Genomic DNA, 20,131 nt, shown 5'->3' on the forward strand with positions numbered 1-20,131 from the left:
ATACAAAAAATTAGCTGGGCATGGTGGCGCGTGCCTGTAATCCCAGCTACTCAGGAGGCTGAGGCAGGAGAATTGCCTGAACCCAGGAGGCGGAGGTTGCAGTGAGCTGAGATCGCGCCATTGCACTCCAGCCTGGGTAACAAGAGCGAAACTCTGTCTCAAAAAAAAAAAAAAAAAAAAAAGAACAGACCAGACACAGTGGCTCACACCTGTAATCCCAGCACTTTGGGAGACCAAGGTGGGCAAATCACCTCAGATCAGGAGTTCAAGACCAGCCTGGTCAACATGGTGAAACCCTGTCTCTACTAAAAATAAAAATAAAAAATGTAGCCAGGTGTTGTGGCAGGCACCTGTAATCCTAGCTACTTGGGAAGCTGAGGCAGAAGAACTACTTGAACCTGGGAGGCAGAGGTTGCAGTGAGCTGAGATTGCACCACTGCACTCCAGCCTGGGCAACAGAGTGAGACTCTATCTCAAAAAAAAAAAGGGGGAGATAATGTTAATTCTGTTTGCCTTTTGTTCTTCAAGCATTTAACATATTTTTTCAAATTAGCTATTTAATTGTATTATAAATACAAATGTCAATAAGTAAAGAATATTTTATCTGTAAAATTTCCCAGGTTCTTTATTTATTATTTTTTGAGACGGAGTTTTGCTCTGTTGCCCAGGCTGGAGTACAATGGCACAATATCGGTGCACCAAAACCTCTGCCTTCAGGGTTCAAGTAATTCTCCTGCTTCAGCCTCCCAAGTAGCTGGGATTACAGGCATGTGCCACAACGCCTGGCTAAATTTTTCTGTATTTTTAGTAGAGACGGAGTTTCTCCTTGTTGGTCAGGCTGGTCTCAAACTCCCGACCATCCGCCCACTTCAGCCTCCCAAATTGCTGAGATTATAGGCGTGAGCCACCACACCCGGCCATCCCAGGTTCTTTTATAGAAAAAAAATACAAAATGTTTCTTCATAACTTTTTTACCCACTGTTGTCCAAATTATGATTTTTATAACCAGACTGCCATTTTATTCCCCAGAATCTTTCTAAAATCACAACTTATTTTTTTGAGAAACCTCATGCATCAGTCCCTTTTGCTGAAGATTTTTCAAGAAGAATGCAGCTGACCCAATGATGACATCAGTCCACTTCTTGCTGTCTATATGATTCTGCTTAAGGCACCACTTGTGATGAAGTTTTAGGGATTTGGGGCTTGTAATTGTATTATAATACATGTATGTGGAAAACAAATGCTTCTAGACCTAAAAGCTACCTCCCAACCATACTGCTTTATTTTTAATAGATTTTTAACTTCTCTATAGTCTTTGTTATTCCCATTGATTTTTTTTTTTAATTAAATTTTTTTTTTTTTTTTTTTTTGAGATGGAGTTTCGCTCTTGTTACCCAGGCTGGAGTGCAATGGCACAATCTCGGCTCACCGCAACCTCCGCCTCCTGGGTTCAGGCAATTCTCCTGCCTCAGCCTCCTGAGTAGCTGGGATTACAGGCACGTGCCACCATGCCCAGCTAATTTTTTGCATTTTTAGTAGAGACGGGGTTTCACCATGTTGACCAGGATGGTCTCGATCTCTCGACCTCGTGATCCACCCGCCTCGGCCTCCCAAAGTGCTGGGATTACAAGCTTGAGCCACCGCGCCCGGCCTAAAATTTTTTTTTTTTAACACGGGGTTTCACCATGTTGGTCAGGCTGGTCTTGAACTTCCGACCTCAGGTGATCTGCCCACCTTGGCCTCCAAAGTGCTTGGATTACAGGTGTGAGCCACCACGCCCAGCCTCCCACTGATTAATTTTTTTAAAATTTTTTGAAAAAGGATACCACCTATGAATGATATTGATAATGGAAGCCACACTGTAGTCATTCACAAATTAGAATGCAAGGGTCTCACACTATTCTTTCACTTTTGATTGAAACAGAGGTGGGCAAACCAGCCAGGATCGACCCTCTTTCTTGCTTGTGTTTTTTTATTATTCCAAATTGCCTCCATATAATGGTCTCTCTTTTTACAAATTCTTGTTAGTGACAAAGTTATTACCTCTTTTCTGCTTTTCAGGATCCTGTACCCCAAACCAGGCCTTGGCTATTACAAAAGTACTTCTTCCAGCAACCCTCATGCTGTGTCATGTACAGTTCAGTAATACTTTGCTAGATATTCCAGCAAATAAAGTCTTTCATGTCCATTCTGATTTTAGCATGGAGAAAGGTAGGTAACACCAGTTGGAATTGGTTTCCCTGTCTATGTATCTATTTGTATGATTGTCCCATTCTTACTGGATTGCATTTATATCTTCTAGTTTCATCTAATATATAACTGTGGAATCTTTCTCAGGCAACATTTTTGTTCAACCCATTCAACTTTCTTTTTCTTTCTTTTTTCTTTTTTCTTTTTTTTTTTTTTTTTTTTTTTTTTTTTGCAACAGGATCTTGCTATGTTGCCCAAGTCTGGAGTGCAGTGGTGTGATCATAACTCACTGTAACCTTAAACTCCCAGGCTCAAGCAATCCTCCTGCCTCGCCTCCTGAGTAGCTAGGACTACAGGCACATGCCAACATGCCCAGCTTTTTTTTGTTTTTTTTTTTTTTTAGAGAGACATGGTCTTGCTATATTGTCCAGGCTGGTCTCAAACTCCTGGCCTCAAGCAATCCTCCTGCCTCAGCCTTCAAAGTGCTGGGATTACAGGTGTTGAGCCACTGCTCCCAGCCCTATTCAAACAATTTTTAACACATGCCTCTTAGAATACTCTGTGCTTTTCTATTATAATTTACTGTTTTCAGGCCGGGCACAGTGGATCACACCTATAATTCCAGCACTTTGGGAGGCCGAGGCGGGTGGATCATGAAATCAGGAGTTCGAGACAAGCCTGGCCAACATGGTGAAACCTTTTCTCTACTAAAAATACAAAAATTAGCCAGGCATGGTGGTGGGCACCTGTAATCCCAGCTACTCAGGAAGCTGAGGCAGGAGAATCTCTTGAACCCGGGAGGTGGAGGTTGCAGTGAGCTGAGATTGTGCTGTAGCACTCCAGCCCAGGCAACAAGAGCAAGACTCCATCTCAAAAAAAAAAAAAAAAATTTACTCTTTCTTGTAGTCCCCCTTAACTCTGTGAGGCTCTGCATTGTGTCTCATTTATCTTTCATTCCCAGCATGTAGCACAGTATTTGGATGTTTTGTTGAACTGAAAGATATTCCAAATAAAAGAATAGGATTAACAAGTGGAATTTAGAAATAGGCATGATGTTAGGATGACTTTATGTAAATCAACCTATCTAAATATGAAATGATCCATATCAAATGTAAGGTATACAGCCGGGCGTGGTGGCCCACACCTGTAATCGCAGCACTTTGGAAGGCTGAGGTGGGTGGGTCACCTGAGGTCAGGAGTTTGAGACCAGCCTGGCCAACATGGCAAAACCCCATCTCTATTAAAAATTAAAAAATTGCTGCTCTGTCTGTGGAGCAGCCATTTTTTTTATCCCTTAATAAACTTGCTTCCACTTTGCAAAAAAAAAAAAAAAAAAAAAAAAAATAGCCAAGTGTGGTAGCAGGCAGCTGTAATCCCAACTACTGGGGAGACTGAGGCAGGGAGAATGGCTTGAATCCAGGAGGCAGAGGTTGCAGTGAGCCAAGATGGCTCCACTGCACTACCACTTAGGCAACAGAGCAATCACGAGGTCAGGAGTTTGAGACTAGCCTGGCCAACATGGTAAAACCCCATCTCTACTAAAAATACAAATATTAGCCGGGTGTGGTGGTGCGTACCTATAACCCCAGCTATTTAGGAGGGTGAGGCAGGAGAATTGCTTGAGCCTAGGAATTCAAGGTTTCAGTAAGCTGAGATCATACCACTGCACTCCAGCCTGGGGACAGAGGAAGATTCCATTTCAAAAAAAAAAAATTTGTATTTTTTGCACAGATGAGGTTTTACCATGTCGCCCAAGATGGTGTCAAACTCCTGGGCCCAAGCAATCCTCCTGCATTGGCCTCCGAAAGTGCTCGGATTACAGGTGTGAGACACCGCCCCTGACTAAAAATACCATTCTTATTTGATCTGTTCTCCACCCACCTCAGCGAAAAATACAAAAATTAGCCAGGCATGGTAGCTCATGCATGTAGTCTCAGCTACTCAGGAGACTTAGGTGAGAGGATTGCTGGAGCCTGGGAGGTGGAGGCTGCAGTAAGCCATGATCATGCCATTGTGCTCTAGCCTGCATGACAGAGCGAGACCTTGTCTCCAAAAAAAAGAAAGAATGGTATTCTCAGTCAATAAGGTGAGTTGTGGTTTCTCTAGGAGTGTTTTTATTTGGTATCATCCTCATGGTGGCCAATATTGTGCTAATATTGAAAAATCAAAACTAAATTCACATTTTCTCTTTTGCTCAATTTGCATGTCACAGTTTTCCCTTCCTATCCTAATTCAGTTAGCTTAATGGAGCCTCTCAACCTTCCTGCTCAGTTTTTCCTCTTTTTTTTTTTCAGGGGTTTATGTCTGCATAATCAAGGTTCAACCGCAGTCAGAGGAGCTGCTACAGGCCCTCAGTGTGGCTGACACCTCAGTCTATGGGTGGGCTACACTGGTCAGTGAACATAACAAGAATGGAATGCAACGAATCCTCATTCCTTTCATCCCAGCCTTTTATATTAACCAGTCAGAACTGGTTCTTAGCCACAAACAAGATATCGGGGAGATAAGAGTACTGGGAGTGGACAGAGTTCTTGGGAAACTAGAGGTATGTTAAGGACTAAACCAACACAGAACAAGAGATCAGGAATTTGAAAAGATATTTTTTATTCTCACTCCAAGGGCAAAAGAAGTTACTGAGTGACCTAATAAAAATCACCACAGGAGGCCGGGTGCGGTGGCTCAAGCCTGTAATCCCAGCACTTTGGGAGGCCAAGGCGGGTGGATCACGAGGTCAAGAGATCGAGAGCATCCTGGTCAACATGGTGAAACCCCGCCTATACTAAAAAAATACAAAAAATCAGCTGGGCATGGTGGCGCGTGCCTGTAATCCCAGCTACTCAGGAGGCTGAGGCAGGAGAATCGCCTGAACCCAGGAGGCGGAGGTTGCGGTGAGCCAGGATCGTGCCATTGCACTCCAGCCTGGGTAACAAGAGTGAAACTCCGTCTCTAAATAAATAAATAAATAAATATCACCACAGGAAATTACAAAATCAAATGAAGAAAACCCACCTCCTTCATAATGCCAGGCAGGCTCCCAGAGTCCAAATCTACATCATGAGCTTTGTCAACATACCTAAGGGGGTAAAAAAAAGTAAATGATTTATTTAGTGTTGGCTAGCTAGCTAGAAATCCAGATCTTGATAATTCTTGTACTGTGTATGTTTGAGATTGGAACATACTGATACAAAACTGATTTTTCTTCTTTTAAACAAGAGGTTTTCTCTTTTCTCCAAGGTCGTCTCCAGCTCCCCAGTTTTAGTGGTTGCTGGCCATAGCCACTCTCCCCTCACTCCTGGCCTGGCCATCTACCCTGTTAGAGTGGTCAACTTCACTTCCTTCCAGCAGATGGCATCACCTGTTTTCATCAATATTTCCTGTGTACTCACCAGTCAAAGTGAAGCAGTGGTAGTGAGGGCTATGAAAGATAAGTTGGGTGCAGGTAAGCATCAGAGATTGCTATATATAATCTAGAGAGGCAAAGAAGAAAGAATATATTACAGTAGTGTCCCCCCAACCGCCATCTATAGTTTTGCTTTCCAAGGTTCACTTAACCAACAGTCAACCATGGTCCAAAAATAAACGGAAAACTCCTGAAATAAACTGTTTAAATTGTTCACTTCCAAATAGCATGAGGAAATCTCCTACCACGAATCATCTCTTTGTCCAGCATGTTCACATGTATACACTACCAACCCTTTAGTCACTTAGTAGCAATCTCTGTTATCAAATCAACTGGTATCAAGGTGTCACAGTACAGTGCTTGTTTCAAGTAATCCTTATTTTACTTAATAATGACTCCAAAGCACAAGAGTAGTGATGCTTGCAATTCGGATATGCCAAAAAGAAGCTGGAAAGTGCTTCCTTTAAGTGAAAAGGTGGAAGTTCTCAACTCAGTAAGGAAAAAACATAGTATATAGAGGGTTCAATATTATCTGTGTCATCCACTGGGGGTCTTGGAAAATATTCCCCACAGATAAAGGGGTCACCTATTATCACAATTTAGGTAATGGGAAACATTCAGCCACTTAACCAAGATTACTCAATCTAGTTGAGGCATGAATCTTCTAAACCTACCTAAAATACAACCTTTAGGTGGCTTTCTTAACGCTAGCTAAAATTTACATTTAACTTACATATTTAAGAATAGTTAGCCGGGCGCAGTGGCTCAAGCCTGTAATCCCAGCACTTTGGGAGGCCGAGGCGGGTGGATCACGAGGTCGAGAGATCGAGACCATCCTGGTCAACATGGTGAAACCCCGTCTCTACTAAAGATACAAAAAATTAGCTGGGCATGGTGGCACGTGCCTGTAATCCCAGCTACTCAGGAGGCTGAGGCAGGAGAATTGCCTGAGCCCAGGAGGCGGAGGTTGCGGTGAGCCGAGATCGCGCCATTGCACTCCAGCCTGGGTAACAAGAGCGAAACTCTGTCTCAAAAAAAAAAAAAAAAGAATAGTTGGCCAACTGTAGTGGCTCACACCTATAATCCAAGCACTTTGGAGGCCAAGGCGGGTGGATCACCTGAGGTCAGGAGTTCAAGACCAGCCTGACCAACATGGTGAAACCCCGTGTTTTTTTGTTTGTTTGTTTGTTTTTGAGACAGAGTTTCGCTCTTGCTACCCAGGCTGGAGTGCAATGGCGCGATCTCGGCTTACTGCAACCTCCGCCTCCTGGGTTCAAGCAATTCTCCTGCCTCAGCCTCCTGAGTAGCTGGGACTACAGGTGTGCGCCACCATGCGCAGCTAATTTTTGTATTTTTAGTAGAGATGGGGTTTCACCATGTTGACCAGAATGGTGTCAATCTCTTGACCTTGTGATCCACCCACCTCGGCCTCCCAAAGTGCTGGGATTACAGGCGGGAGCCAGCGCGCCCGGCTGAAACCCCATCTTAATAAAAAAATTAAAAGAAAAATAAAAAAGAATAGTTGTCAGGTGCGGTGGCTGACGCCTGTAATCCCAGCACTTTGGGAGGCTGAGGTGGGTGGATCACGAGGTCAAGAGATCCACACCATCTTGGTCAACATGGTGAAACCCCGTCTCTACTAAAAATACAGAAAATTAGCTGGGCATGGTGGTGCGTGCCTGTAATCCCAGCCACTCAGGAGGCTGAGGCAGGAGAATTGCCTGAAAAGGAGGCAGAGGTTGCGGTGAGCCGAGATTGCACCACTGCACTCCAGCCTGGGTAACGAGCGAAACTCGGTCTCAAAAAATAATAATAATAATAATAGTTGTCGGTCAGGCGTGGTGGTGGCTTATGTCTGTAATTCCAGCACTTTGGGAGGCAGAGGTGAGCAGACCCCTTGAGCTCAGGAGTTCAAAACCAGCCGGGGGAACAATGCAAAACTCTGTCTCAACAAAAAAGTACAAAAAAATTACCCAGGCATGGTGGCATGCAGCTGTGGTCCCAGCTACTCGGGAGGCTGAGGCAGGAGGATTGCTTGAGACCAGGAGTTCGAGGCTACAATGAGCTGTGATTGTGCCACTGCACCCCAGCCTGGTGACAGAGCAAGACCCTGTCTCAAAAAAAAAAAAAGAAAAAAAGAATAGTTGTCAGTTTAACATGAGTTTGAATAGTTGTCAGTTCAACACAAATTTGCCAGCTTTGTAAGTATACTATTTGCCCTATTTTAAACTTATTGATAAATGTTTTGTTGTCTTTTAAAAGTATCTAGATCCGTTTGCATCAGGCAATAGGCCAATGTTAGCCCTAGAACCAAGATTTAGCTTCCCCAAATCCTGATTCCAGGCATTACCTAGTTTAGGAATAATGCCACATTTGGGTACGATGGGAACATAGTTATGAAAAGGTGTTAGAAAAGCTAGAGAACCAGGCCGGGCGCAGTGGCTCAAGCTTGTAATCCCAGCACTTTGGGAGGCCGAGGCGGGTGGATCACGAGGTCAAGAGATCGAGACCATCCTAGAAACCCCGTCTCTACTAAAAATACTAAAAATTAGCTGGGCATGGTGGCGTGTGCCTGTAATCCCAGCTACTCAGGAGGCTGAGGCAGGAGAATTGCCTGAACCCAGGAGGCGGAGGTTGCGGTGAGCCGAGATCGCGCCATTGCACTCCAGCCTGGGTAACAAGAGCGAAACTCCGTCTCAAAAAAAAAAAAAAAAAAAAGCTAGAGAACCATCAGTCTCCTTATACTGTATTCGTCACACCCACTTTCCCACCTCAAGGGAAACTACTTTTTTTTTTCATAATTTTTTTTTCTTTTTCAAGACAGGGTTTCACCACGTTGGTCAGGCTGGTCTTGAACTCCTGACCTCAGGTGATTCACCTGCCTTGGCCTCCAAAGTGCCTGGATTATAGGCATGAGTCACCACGCCTGGCCTTTTTTACTCTTTTTTTTTCATAATTTTTTTTTTGGTTCTGGGAAACTACTTAATTACTGGGAACTAACTAAGCTAGACTATAGTATATCTCCTAATAGGAAACAGGTTTTTGTTAATGATTACATGAGAATCTGGTTTGTATTGATGAGCATCCTAAGCACATTTATATGCTTTTTGTTTTACTTCTCATAACTCTAGGAGGTAGGTATTTTTCCCCAAGAGCTTAGGAAACTGAGATGTCAAGGTATCTGTAGCCTGGCACAGTGGCTCACAACTGTAATCCTAGCACTTCGGGAGGCTAAGGCTGGAGGATTACTTGAGCTGAGGAGTTTGAGACCAGGCTAAGCAACACAGCAAGACCTCATCTCTACTAAAAATTAAAAGAATTAGCCAGGGATGGTGGCATGCACCTGAAGTCCTAGGAAGAGGTTGAGGTGGGAGGATTGCCTAAGCCCAGGAAGTTGAAATTGCAGTGAGCCATGATCGCACCATTGTACTCCAGCTTGGGTGACAGAGCAAGACCCTGTCTCAGAAATTAAAAAAAAAAAAAAAATCTCGATACCATCAGAATGCATTGGAGCAGAGTTTTTAAATCTAGAGACCATGGATCCCCACAAGGGTCCATAGATAGAATTCAAGGTGCCCATGACCCCCGAGTACAGAAAAATTGCATTTTTCTTTTTTCTTTTTTTTCCCCAAGACATAGTCTTGCTCTGTCACCAGGCTGGAGTGCAGTGCACTGAAACCTCCACCTCTCAGGTTCAAATGATTCTCCTGCCTCAGCCTTCCCAGTAGCTGGGACTATAGGTATGCACCACCATGCCTGGATAATTTTTTGGGTTTTTTTTTTTTTTTTGAGACAGAGTCTTGCTCTTTGCCAGGCTGGAGTGCAGTGGTGCAGTCTCGGCTCACTGCAGCCTCCACCTCCTGGGTTCAAGCGATTCTTCCGCCTTGGCCTCAAGTAGCTGGGACCAGAGGCATATGCCACCACGCCCAGCTAATTTTTGTATTTTTAGTAGAGATGGGGTTTCACCATGTTGGCCAGGCTGGTCTCAAACTACTGACCTCAAGCAATCCACCCACCTCGGCCTCCCAAAGTGCTGGAATTACAGGCCTGAGGCACCGCGCCTAGCTGTGCATCTTTTATTTTCTTTTTTTTTTTTTTTTTTTTTTTTTTTTTTGAGGCGGAGTTTTCGCTCTTGTTACCCAGGCTGGAGTGCAATGGCGCGATCTCGGCTCACCGCAACCTCCGCCTCTTGGGTTTAGGCAATTCTCCTGCCTCAGCCTCCCGAGTAGCTGGGATTACAGGCACGAGCCACCATGGCCAGCTAAGTTTTTTGTATTTTTAGTAGAGACGGGGTTTCACCATGTTGACCAGGATGGTCTCGATCTCTCGACCTCGTGATCCACCCACCTCAGCCTCCCAAAGTGCTGGGATTACAGGCTTGAGCCACCGCGCCCGGCTGCATCTTTTATTTTCAATGGACCACTAAAAGTTAGCACTTCCACTGGTTTTTTTTTTTTTTTTTTTTTTTTTTTTGAGATGTAGTCTCACTCTGTCACCCATGCTGGAGTGCAGTGTCATGATCTCAGCTCACTGCAACCTCTGCCTCCCCATTCAAGCGATTCTCCTGCCTCAGCTTCCCCAGTAGTTGGGATGATAGGTGCTTGCCACTGTGCCTGGCTGTCCACTGATTATTAATATAGGCAACCAACCATCATACTATCTGCAGTATTGTGTGCTTTTGTCACCAACAGAATTCACTGATTATACTTTTAGGGATCATTTCCACAGTTCATTACTGGAAAAGTTTCTCAGAATATAGAGAAAAAAGGAATCTACAGATATATTCATGTTCCTATTGCCAGATCTAAACAATATTTCTCACTTCATCATTACAGTAGTCAGCCGGGTACGGTGGCTTATGCCTGTAATCCCAGCACTTTGGGAGGCTGAGGTGGGTGGATCTTGCCCAGGAGTTCAAGATAAGCCTAGGCAACTAGCGAGACCTCATCTCTACCAAAAATTGAAGTTAAAGAAAAAATTTAAATTATCCAGGAGTTAAAAAAAAAAAAAAGTAAGTCCAGGCGAGGTGGTTCATGCCTGTAAACACAGCACTTTGGGAAGCTGAGGTGGGTGGATTACCTGAGGCCAGGAGTTTGAGACCAGCCTGGTAAATACGGTGAAAGCTCCGTCTCTACTAAAAATACAAAAATTAGCTGGGTGTGGTGGTGGGCACCTGTAATCCCAGCTACTCAGGAGGCTGAGGCAGAAGAATAGCTTGAATCCAGCAGGTGGAGGCTGCAGTGAGCCAAGATCATGCCACTGCATGCCAGGCTGGGTGACAAGAGTGAAACTGTCTGAAAAAAAAAAAGTTGGCCGGGTGCAGTGGCTCATGCCTGTAATCAATCCTAGCACTCTGGGAGGCTGAGGCAGGTGGATCACCTAAGGTCAGGAGTTTGAGACCAGCCTGGCCAACATGGTGAAAACCTGTCTCTACTAAAAATACAAAAATCAGCCAGGCGTGGTGGCAGGTGCCTGTAATCCCAGCTACTTGGGAGGCTGAGGCAGGAGAATTGTTTGAACCTGGGAGGCAGAGGTTGCAGTGAGCTGAGGTCGTCCATTGCACTCTAGCCTGGGAGACAAGAGCAAAATTCTGTCTTAAAAAAAAAAAAGTCGGCCGGGCGCGATGGCTCAAGCCTGTAATCCCAGCACTTTGGGAGGCCGAGGCGGGTGGATCACGAGGTCAAGAGATCAAGGCCATCCTGGTCAACACAGTGAAACCCCGTCTCTACTAAAATACAAAAATTAGCTGGGCATGGTGGTGCGTGCCTGTAATCCCAGCTTCTCAGGAGGCTTAGGCAGAAGAATTGCCTGAACCCAGGAGGCGGAGGTTGCAGTGAGCCAAGATCGTGCCATTGTACTCCAGCCTGGGTAACAAGAGCGAAACTCCGTCTCAAAAAAAAAAAAAAAAAAAAAAGTCAGGCCGGGCGCGGTGGCTCAAGCCTGTAATCCCAGCACTTTGGGAGGCCGAGGCGGGTGGATCACGAGGTCAAGAGATAGAGACCATCCTGGTCAACATGGTGAAACCCCGTCTCTACTAAAAATACAAAAAATTAGCTGGGCATGGTGGCGCGTGCCTGTAATCCCAGCTACTTAGGAGGCTGAGGCAGGAGAATTGCCTGAGCCCAGGAGGCGGAGGTTGCAGTGAGCCGAGATCGCGCCATTGCACTCCAGCCTGGGTAACAAGGGCGAAACAACGTCTCAAAAAAAAAAAAAAGTCAGGTGTGATGTGTGCACGTCCTGGCTACTTGGGAGGGCAGTAAACCATGACTGCACCACTCCCCTCCAGCCTGCGACCCTGTCTCCAAAAGGGAAAAAAAAAAAGCAGGCCGGGCACGGTGGCTCACACCTGTAATCCTAGCACTTTGGAGGCCGAGGTGGGTGGATCATCTTAGGACAGGAGTTCAAGACCAGCCTGGCCATAAGGGTGAAACCCCATCTTTTTTTTTTTTTTTTTTTTGAGACGGAGTTTCGCTCTTGTTACCCAGGCTGGAGTGCAATGGCACGATCTCGGCTCACCGCAACCTCCGCCTCCCGGGTTCAGGCAATTCTCCTGCCTCAGCCTCCTGAGTATCTGGGATTACAGGCACGTGCCACCATGCCCAGCTAATTTTTTGTATTTTTAGTAGAGACGGGGTTTCACCATGTCGACCAGGTTGGTCTCGATCTCTCGACCTTGTGATCCACCCGCCTCGGCCTCCCAAAGTGCTGGGATTACAGGCTTGAGCCACCGCGCCCGGCTAAACCCCATCTTTTAAAAGAAAAAAAAAAAAGCGTAAAGTTTTATTGAGGGTAAGATTAGATGCAAATCAGAGTGCTCCAAAGAAATGACATCCTGAGTAGGACACAAAGGTACCCTGGATTTAAGAGGTCACATGATCTAAAAAAAAAAAAAATGTTTCGGCCAGGTGCAGTGGCCTCACACCTGTAACTCCAGCACTCTGGGAGGCCAAGGCAGGTGGATCACAAGGTCAGGAGTTCAAGACCAGCCTGGCCAATGTGGTGAAACCCTACCTCTACTAAAAATACACAAATTAGCTGGACATGGTGGTAGGCACCTGTAGTCTCAGCTACTTGGGAGGATGAGGCAGAGGTTGCAGTGAGCCGAGATCGCACCACTGCACTCCAGCCTGGGCAAGAGCAAGACTCCCATCTAAAAAAAAAGTTTTAAGGTAGAGATTACAATTGTAAATGGAATCAGCATACTATCACAAGTTTAGTGAAGGGAAGCATGTTACCTGGGGTTAAAGTGCACAGGAAAGGCAAGCATTTTAAAGTAGCAGAGGATTTAAAGCATCCTTTGTAATCTAAGAGGAAGAAATAAGAGGTTCAAGAATTGGAGAGTTTTATTACTCTGGAGATAGGAAGAAGTCAAAAAGAGGTGGATGAACCAAGCATAGTTCACACCTGAAGCTCTTGTCTCTAATGGGTTTTGATTACTTCTGGTAGATACTCTTATGACTATTTTTAGTCAAATTTTAAAATACAGCTGGAGGCTGCAGTGAGCTGAGATCATGCCACTGCTCTTAAGCCTGGGGGACAGAGCGAGAGCAAGATTGTCTCAAAATAAAAAATTAGCTGGGCGTGATGGCCAGCACTTTGGGATACTGAGGCAGGCAGATCACGAGGTCAGGAGATAGAGACCATTCTGGCCAACATAGTGAAACTCTGTCTGTACTAAAAATACAAAAATCAGCTGAGTATAGTGGTGTGTGCCTGTAATCCCAGCCACTGGGGAAGCTGAGGCAGAACTGCTTGAACCTGGGAATCAGAGGTTGCCATGAGCCGAGATCGTGTCCAGCCTGGCAGCAAAGCCAGACTCCATCTCAAAAAATTAATTTTAAAAATGCAGCATCTGCCCATGGTTGTGTTATTAAATAACTATTTTCTTGTTTTGTTACCACCAATGAATGCATAGATCATCGTGAAGATTCAGGCATCATCAAGCGATTCAGTGGCTCTTACCAGATCCTGCTCTTGACCCTCTTTGCAGTGCTGTCATCAACAGCTTTCATCTTTCTAGGTAAAGAGTACTGTGGACTTTGACATGTAAACTCCATTTTATTTCACAAACTATTAAGGATGAATATTAGCTACTTATCACAATTTTAACAAGCAGTTTAAACTAAGCCTCCCTAGTCCGAGTCACCTAGTGGATTAAAGGTCCTCCTCCACTGGGCGAGGTGGCTGACACCTGTAATTCCAGCACTTTTTAAGAAGCTGAGGCAGGTAGATCACCTGAGGTCAGGAATTCAAGACCAGCCTGGCCAACAAGGTGAAACCTCATCTCTACTAAAAATAATTAGCTAGGTGTGGTGGCACAAGCTTGTAATCCCAGGTACTTGGGAGGCTGAGGGAGGAAAATTACTTGAACCTGGGAGACGGAGGTAAGCCAAGATCGTGCCACTGCACTTCAGCCTGGGTGACAGGAAAACTCCATTTCAAAAAAAAGTCCTCCTCAACTTACTACCAAGAAGCAACTGGATCTGGCAAACACACACCACTCAGATGTGGAAACCACTGCTAAATCTTGAGGCTTCACAGCTCTTCTGGCTGCAATTCGTAGTTAGGGATAACTCAAGTAATACAACAGACTGCGTGCCATGGCTCACACCTGTAATCCTAGCCCTTTGGGAGGCCCAGGTGGGAGGATGGCTTGAGGCTAGGAATTAAGACCAGCCTGGGCAACAGTGAGACTCTTATCTTTACAAAACAGCTTAAAAATTAGCTGGGTGTGGTGGCACACGTCCCAGCTACTAGGGAAGCTGAGACAGGATTGCTTGAGCCAGGGAATTCAAGTCTGCAGTTAACAGTGATTTTGCCTCTATACTGCAGTGACATCCTGTGACTTAAAAAATTTTGAGATGGAGTCCCACTGTTGCCCAGGCTGGAGTGTGGTGGCACAATCTCAGCTCACTGCAACCTCTGCTGCCCAGGTTTCAAGCAATTCTGCTTTGGCCTCCGGAGTAGCTGGGATTACAGGCACCCATCACCATGCCCAGCTAATTTTTGTTATTTTCAGTGGAGATGGGTTTCACCATGTTGGCCAAGCTGGTCTCCAACTCCTGACCTTAGATGAGCTGCTGGTCTCGGCTTCCCATAGTGCTGGGATTATAGGCATGAGCTACCACACTCGGTCTAAAAAAATGTTTTTAAGTAGGACATCACACATCTTTTAGCCAAAAGCTGAAACTCTTAAAATTGATTAAATTAGGATAGAAACTTCCTGTAATAGTGTATTACTGTTACTTATTTTGAAGAATTACTTTAGCAGTATTAAATCTCACCCTAGAGTTGACTTTGCCCTTTTTAAGGCCTTCCTCAGACATGCCTTGTGACATTTCCTTTGTCCTTTTTCCAGCATACAGCGCCTTCCTAAACAAGATACAAACCGTTCCAGTTGTGTATGTACCAACTCTAGGAACACCACAGCCAGGTAAAAAAATCAGTCCTTATCTGAAAAGCTCAGATATACACATTTAATTCACTCAACCTTTCCCTCTTTACTTCTAGGTTCTCTTAACACAAGTTCTCCCCCTCCCTTCATGAGTCCACAGCCTCCACCAGCTCAAAGTCGGCTGCAACATTGGTTATGGAGTATAAGGAACTAACCTCTGCTTGCTTGGACAAGTTCCTCTTAACTGTAGGGGAATGAAGATTTCTAGTCCTAGACAAAAACAGCCACTTGTACACTGTTTCCAGACAAGGCTTCTAAGAACTATAAAAGACCCTAAGCTGTAAAACTGGTGTGTTGAATTGACAGTTACTTTTTAACTGTCAGCTCTTAATTCTAAAAAAAACTTGGTTAAAAAAAAACACACACGGCTTCTCCATTCCCCCTTCCCTTAAAAAAAAAAAAATACAGGCCGGGCGCGGTGGCTCAAGCCTGTAATCCCAGCACTTTGGGAGGCCGAGGCGGGTGGATCACAAGGTCGAGAGATCGAGACCATCCTGGTCAACATGGTGAAACCCCGTCTCTACTAAAAATACAAAAAATTAGCTGGGCATAGTGGCGCATGCCTGTAATCCCAGCTACTCAGGAGGCTGAGGCAGGAGAATTGCTTGAACCCAGGAGGCGGAGGTTGCGGTGAGCCGAGATCGTGCCATTGCACTCCAGCCTGGGTAACAAAAGCGAAACTCCGTTTAAAAAAAAAAAAAAAATACATGGTCAGGCGAGGTGGCTCATGCCTGTAACACCAGCATGCTGGGAGGCTGAAATGGGTGGATCACCTGAGGTCAGGAGTTCAAGACCAGCTTGGCGAATATGGTGAAACCCTGTCTCTACTAAAAACAGAGAAAGTAGCTGGGTGTGGTGGCATGTATACCTGTAGAGCCAGCTACTTGCGAGGCTAAGGCAGGAGAATCACTTGAACCTGAAGAGGCAGAGGTTGCAGTGGGCCAAGATTGAAGCCACTCCAGCCTGGGCAACAGAGCAAGACTGTCTCCACACACACACACACAGACACACACACACACACAAAACCAGGCACAGCCGCTCATGCCTGTAATCTCAGCACTTCGGGAGGCCAAGGCAGTTTGAAAAAAAAACAGGCCTGGCAAGGTGGCTCTTGCCTGTAATCCCAGCATTTTGGGAGGCCAAGGCAGCCAGATCACGAGGTCAAGAGATGGAGATTATCCTGGCCAACATGGTGAAACCCCATCTCTACTAAAATACAAAAAATAGCCGGGCATGGTGGCGTGTGCCTGTAGTCCCAGCTACTCCAGAGGCTGAGGCGGACTTGTTTGAACTCAGGAGGTAGAGGATGCAGTGAGCCTAGATCGCACCACTGGACTCCAGCCTGGTGCCAGGCAACAGAGGAACACTCTCAATAAAAAAAAATAGTTGTTTTTTTTTTTTAAAACCCAATGAGCCTAGGTGGTTTAAAATGCCTTCCAAATGGATTTTTAAAGTAATTGGCCACTTACTTGCCCGAACTGACTCTAATCTTCTCTTTCTGGTTGCCCCTGAATACTTGAGACAGGAAATTCCTAACAGTTAAACAAGACAATAAACAGGATTTATCCAAAATGTGTTTATTGAGATGGTTTCCCACTCATCTTGATTCAGAGTGCTTTTAGTGCTGCTTCCTCCTGAAAGAACATCCTGGAGGAAAAAGGTTCAGAGATTAACTGATGACAGCCCAGGTGTTCTGCCCACCTCCCCCACAAAACAAGCAGATGCCAGGTGATCCACCCACAGAAAGCTACATCTTTTATTTTTCTAGTCTTAGATACCGAATCATTTATATCATTTGGGTCACTTCATATCAACTTGAGCCCTTTTACTGCCCACTGACCCCAGCTTTAGACAGTAGTGCTTTGAGATTAGTATGTAGTTCTTGATAGTATCTACTTAAAGGAAAAAAACATCAAATCCAATACTTCTTGTCTGAAAGATTGAAAAATCCAAAGAAAAAAGGAGAAAAAAAAAAAAAAGGCTGAAAGATCCTGAGAAGTGTTTTCATTTTTAGAAAGCAAAAACTCAAAAAACAAAAACAAAGAAAAGGCCCCAAATGACAACATTAGTAAACCATTTACCTTCTGTAAGCCTTGCTTTTCCTCCTGTAGGCTGGCAGAGGACAGTGGAGCAGCCAACACACAAAACTACCGTTTGTGCGTGGCTGAAGACCGTGGTGATTTTATAGCATCCTGAAAGAAAATCAGATAACGTTTTCTTCCTCTATTACACCCATATCTTTCCTGCATTTATGCCCAACTGGTCATCCATTACTGTTTCCCAACACAAAAAAAGATAGGGGTTGGATGTGAAATGTGATGGACGATCACGCCGAAATGAATAACTCCTTCTGAGATGCAAAACTTTGCCAGTTTCATACATCCTAATTTTAAGAATATCAGGGAAAATCTTTCACAGACGAAGAAGCTGAAGCTGGACAGCTTCACGGATACGACACAGCTCACTCAACTTTTTCCAAGTGTTGAGGTCCAGTGCTTTCCCCACTACAGCAAGCCGTCTCCTCACCTGGGCATTTCACATCCATGAAGTAGGAATTGGGGCTCTGCACCAGGCGTTTCTTCTTGTGTTTCCTCTTCTCCTCTTCTGGAGAGGGATGAAGGAGATCCTTTGCGAGCTAAGAGGGACAGAAATGCAGAGATTTAGAAACCAACGGCGAAAAGGGGATGGTCAAAAACAGCCCCGACTGTCACACACCGGGGAGAGCTCGCCCCTCGCAGCCCCTGGTGTCTGCGCAGCTGGGCCGCCATCTTATCTCCTCTCCGCTCCCGTCTATGCGGGTGGCCCGTGGGCCGCTGCGGTCCCTGGAGTTAATGTCCTAAGAAGTGCAGAGGGCAAATGAGGACCCTCTACGATCCGAAATCAGCGTAAGGGGAGCGTGCGGACAGAAGAGCGAGATCTCCGCCGAAACCTGGACCAAAGCACTCACAGGCATGTTCTCGTGGGTAGGTCGTCACCGCCGGAAAGGAGCGAAAGCGGAAATCCTGCCCCTTATATTGGACACACTACAGGAAGTGACGCAAGGCCCTTGTGCCGCCATGTTTGGGAGGTCCTACTTGGGTCTACCGCGGTGGGGAGACAAGGGAGCTGTCATTTTCGGAAGGTCTTTAGCTGATGGTTGTGACACAGATGTGTCACCATGCTGAGAGGGCTACCTTGGTATCTTGAGGTCAGCGTTTGATCACTATCAAGGGATAAATGGACACTTTTAAAATTTTGTGCCGTATCTTGACAATTGAAGCCTAATAGGAAAGATTGAGGAAAACACCAAAGAGAAGGAGCCATATCCGAGAGTTACGTACTTTCTTTTTTCTTTTCTTTTTTTTTTTTTTTTTTTTTTTTTTTTTTTTTTTTGAGACAGAGTCTTCCTCTGTCACCAGGCGCCAGGCTGGAATGCAGTGGCGCGATCTTGGCTCACTGCAACTTCGCCTCCCAGGTTCAAGCAATTCTCCTGCCTCAGCCTCCCGAGGAACTGGAACTACAGGCGCGCGCCACCATGCCCAGCTAATTTTTTGTTTTTTTTTAGTAGAGACGAGGTTTCACCATGTTGGCCTGGATGATCTCGATCTCTTGACCTCATGATCCGCCCGCCGCGGCTTCTCAAAGTGCTGGAATTACAGGACCGCGCCCGGCCTTTAAAAAAATTACTTATTTATTTATGAGATGCAGTCTCACTCTATTGCCCAGCCTGGAGTCAGTGGCGCGATCTTGGCTCACTGCACCCGGCTTCTGTACTACTTTTTAATTACCTATATCCTTTTTTCTTTTCTTTTTTTTTCAGAGACCAGTGTAGTGTTCAGAATTTACTTAGATTCTTAACTCTTTTTCTGTTGGTTTAATTTACCCATATTTAACAACAGGCGCGGTGGCTCACGCCTGTTATCTCAGCACTTTGGGAGGCCAAGGCAGGTGGATCACTTGAGGTCAGGAGTTCGAGACCAGTCTGGCCAACATGGTGAAACCCCGTCTCTACTAAAAATACAAATATTAACCGGCCGTGTGTTGAAAAACGTGCGCGTTGAATGAAGAGATATTCCAAAAAGGCTTTGTGTGAGCAACATGGCTGTTTATTCACCTGGGTGCAGGTGGGCTAAAGCCAAAAAGGGCATTAGCAAAGGGCAGTGGGATAGGAGTTGGTTTTATAGGTTTGGGTGGTTTCTTGGAGGGCAGGGGTGTTGCAGAGTAAATTCAGTTACTGTGATGGGGGGGTAGGGGCAAGGATGAGTATACATGACCACAAGTTCAGTTACAATGGCAGGGTTGGGGGAGAGGTGTTTACATTATCATAAGAACAGTTAAGATGGCAGGGTTGGGTGAGGGGCTTGTCTGGGGAAGCTCTGCTGCTGGGCAATTAGGGACAATGGCGAACGCAGGGGTGGGAGGGGGGCCGGGGGACATCAGCCAAGGCAAGCAGGACTTCAGACTTTCAGACTCCAGGCTTGCATATGAAGCCTTGACAGCGTGGTGGCAGGCACCTGTAATCTCAGCTACTTGGGAGGCTGAGGCAGGAGAATCGCTTGAATCGAGGGTGGAGGAGGTCGCAGTGGCTGAGACCGTGCCATTGCACTCCAGCCTTGGCAACAATAGCGAGACCCTGTCTCAAAAAATTAAATTAAATTAAATTAAAAATTAGGTTCCATTGAAAGTAGGTATACGCCAGCAAAAGTACACTTCAGAGAGGTGAGCAAGAATAATATATTGCTGACGATGAAAAGTCCAGATCCAGGCAAAATAAGATAAAAAGAAAAAATAGGCTGGACACAGTGGCTCAGGCCTGTAATCCCAGCACTTTGGGAGGCCGAGGCGGGTAGATCACGAGATGAAGAGATCGAGACCATCTTGGCCAACATGGTGAAACCCCTTCTCTACTAAAAATGCAAAAAATTAGCCAGACCTGGTGGCACATGCCTGTAATCCCAGCTACTTGGGAGGCTGAGACAGGAGAATTGTTTGAAACCAGGAGGCAGAGGTTGCGGTGAGCCGAGAATGCGTCATTGCACTCCAGCTGGGTAACAAGGGTGAAACTCCGTCTCAAAAAAAAAAAAAAAAAAAAAGGGCCGGGCGCGGTG

General features: G+C 45.5%; 2 protein-coding genes and 1 pseudogene across 4 annotated transcripts in view; 2 read left to right on the forward strand and 1 right to left on the reverse strand.

Moving 5' to 3' along the window:
* NUP210L (nucleoporin 210 like) overlaps positions 1–15,326 on the forward strand; it is a 140,980-nt gene extending 125,654 nt beyond the window's left edge. Inside the window, exons 35-40 of one of the 2 annotated variants that reach the window (XM_039460004.2) lie at positions 2,062–2,211; positions 4,485–4,735; positions 5,425–5,629; positions 13,506–13,610; positions 14,949–15,023; positions 15,101–15,326. In XM_039460004.2, coding sequence (XP_039315938.1) covers positions 2,062–2,211; positions 4,485–4,735; positions 5,425–5,629; positions 13,506–13,610; positions 14,949–15,023; positions 15,101–15,198 — 884 coding nt within the window. In that variant the 3' untranslated portion in view covers positions 15,199–15,326. The remainder of the gene's footprint in view (positions 1–2,061; positions 2,212–4,484; positions 4,736–5,424; positions 5,630–13,505; positions 13,611–14,948; positions 15,024–15,100) is intronic. The other variant, XM_039460005.2, reaches the window with a different exon arrangement.
* Positions 10,288–10,369, forward strand: LOC120360294 (small nucleolar RNA U3; annotated as a pseudogene).
* Positions 15,327–16,600: 1,274 nt separating the features above from the next.
* RPS27 (ribosomal protein S27) lies at positions 16,601–18,030 on the reverse strand. Of its 2 annotated transcripts, none has more exons than XM_003941872.4 (4): positions 17,992–18,030; positions 17,571–17,679; positions 17,126–17,236; positions 16,601–16,691 (listed from the first exon to the last, which is right to left on the reverse strand). In XM_003941872.4, the coding sequence occupies exons 1-4, from the start codon at positions 17,995–17,997 to the stop codon at positions 16,663–16,665; spliced, it is 255 nt and encodes an 84-aa protein (XP_003941921.1). In that variant the 5' UTR covers positions 17,998–18,030; the 3' UTR covers positions 16,601–16,662. The 2 variants fall into 2 exon arrangements, with proteins under 2 accessions (XP_003941921.1, XP_074246041.1); XM_074389940.1 differs by having other exon boundaries at positions 17,760–18,030.
* Between the last annotated feature and the right edge of the window lie 2,101 nt (positions 18,031–20,131).

This window comes from Saimiri boliviensis, chromosome 19, assembly GCF_048565385.1.
Source record: "Saimiri boliviensis isolate mSaiBol1 chromosome 19, mSaiBol1.pri, whole genome shotgun sequence".
Lineage (NCBI taxonomy): Eukaryota > Metazoa > Chordata > Mammalia > Primates > Cebidae > Saimiri > Saimiri boliviensis.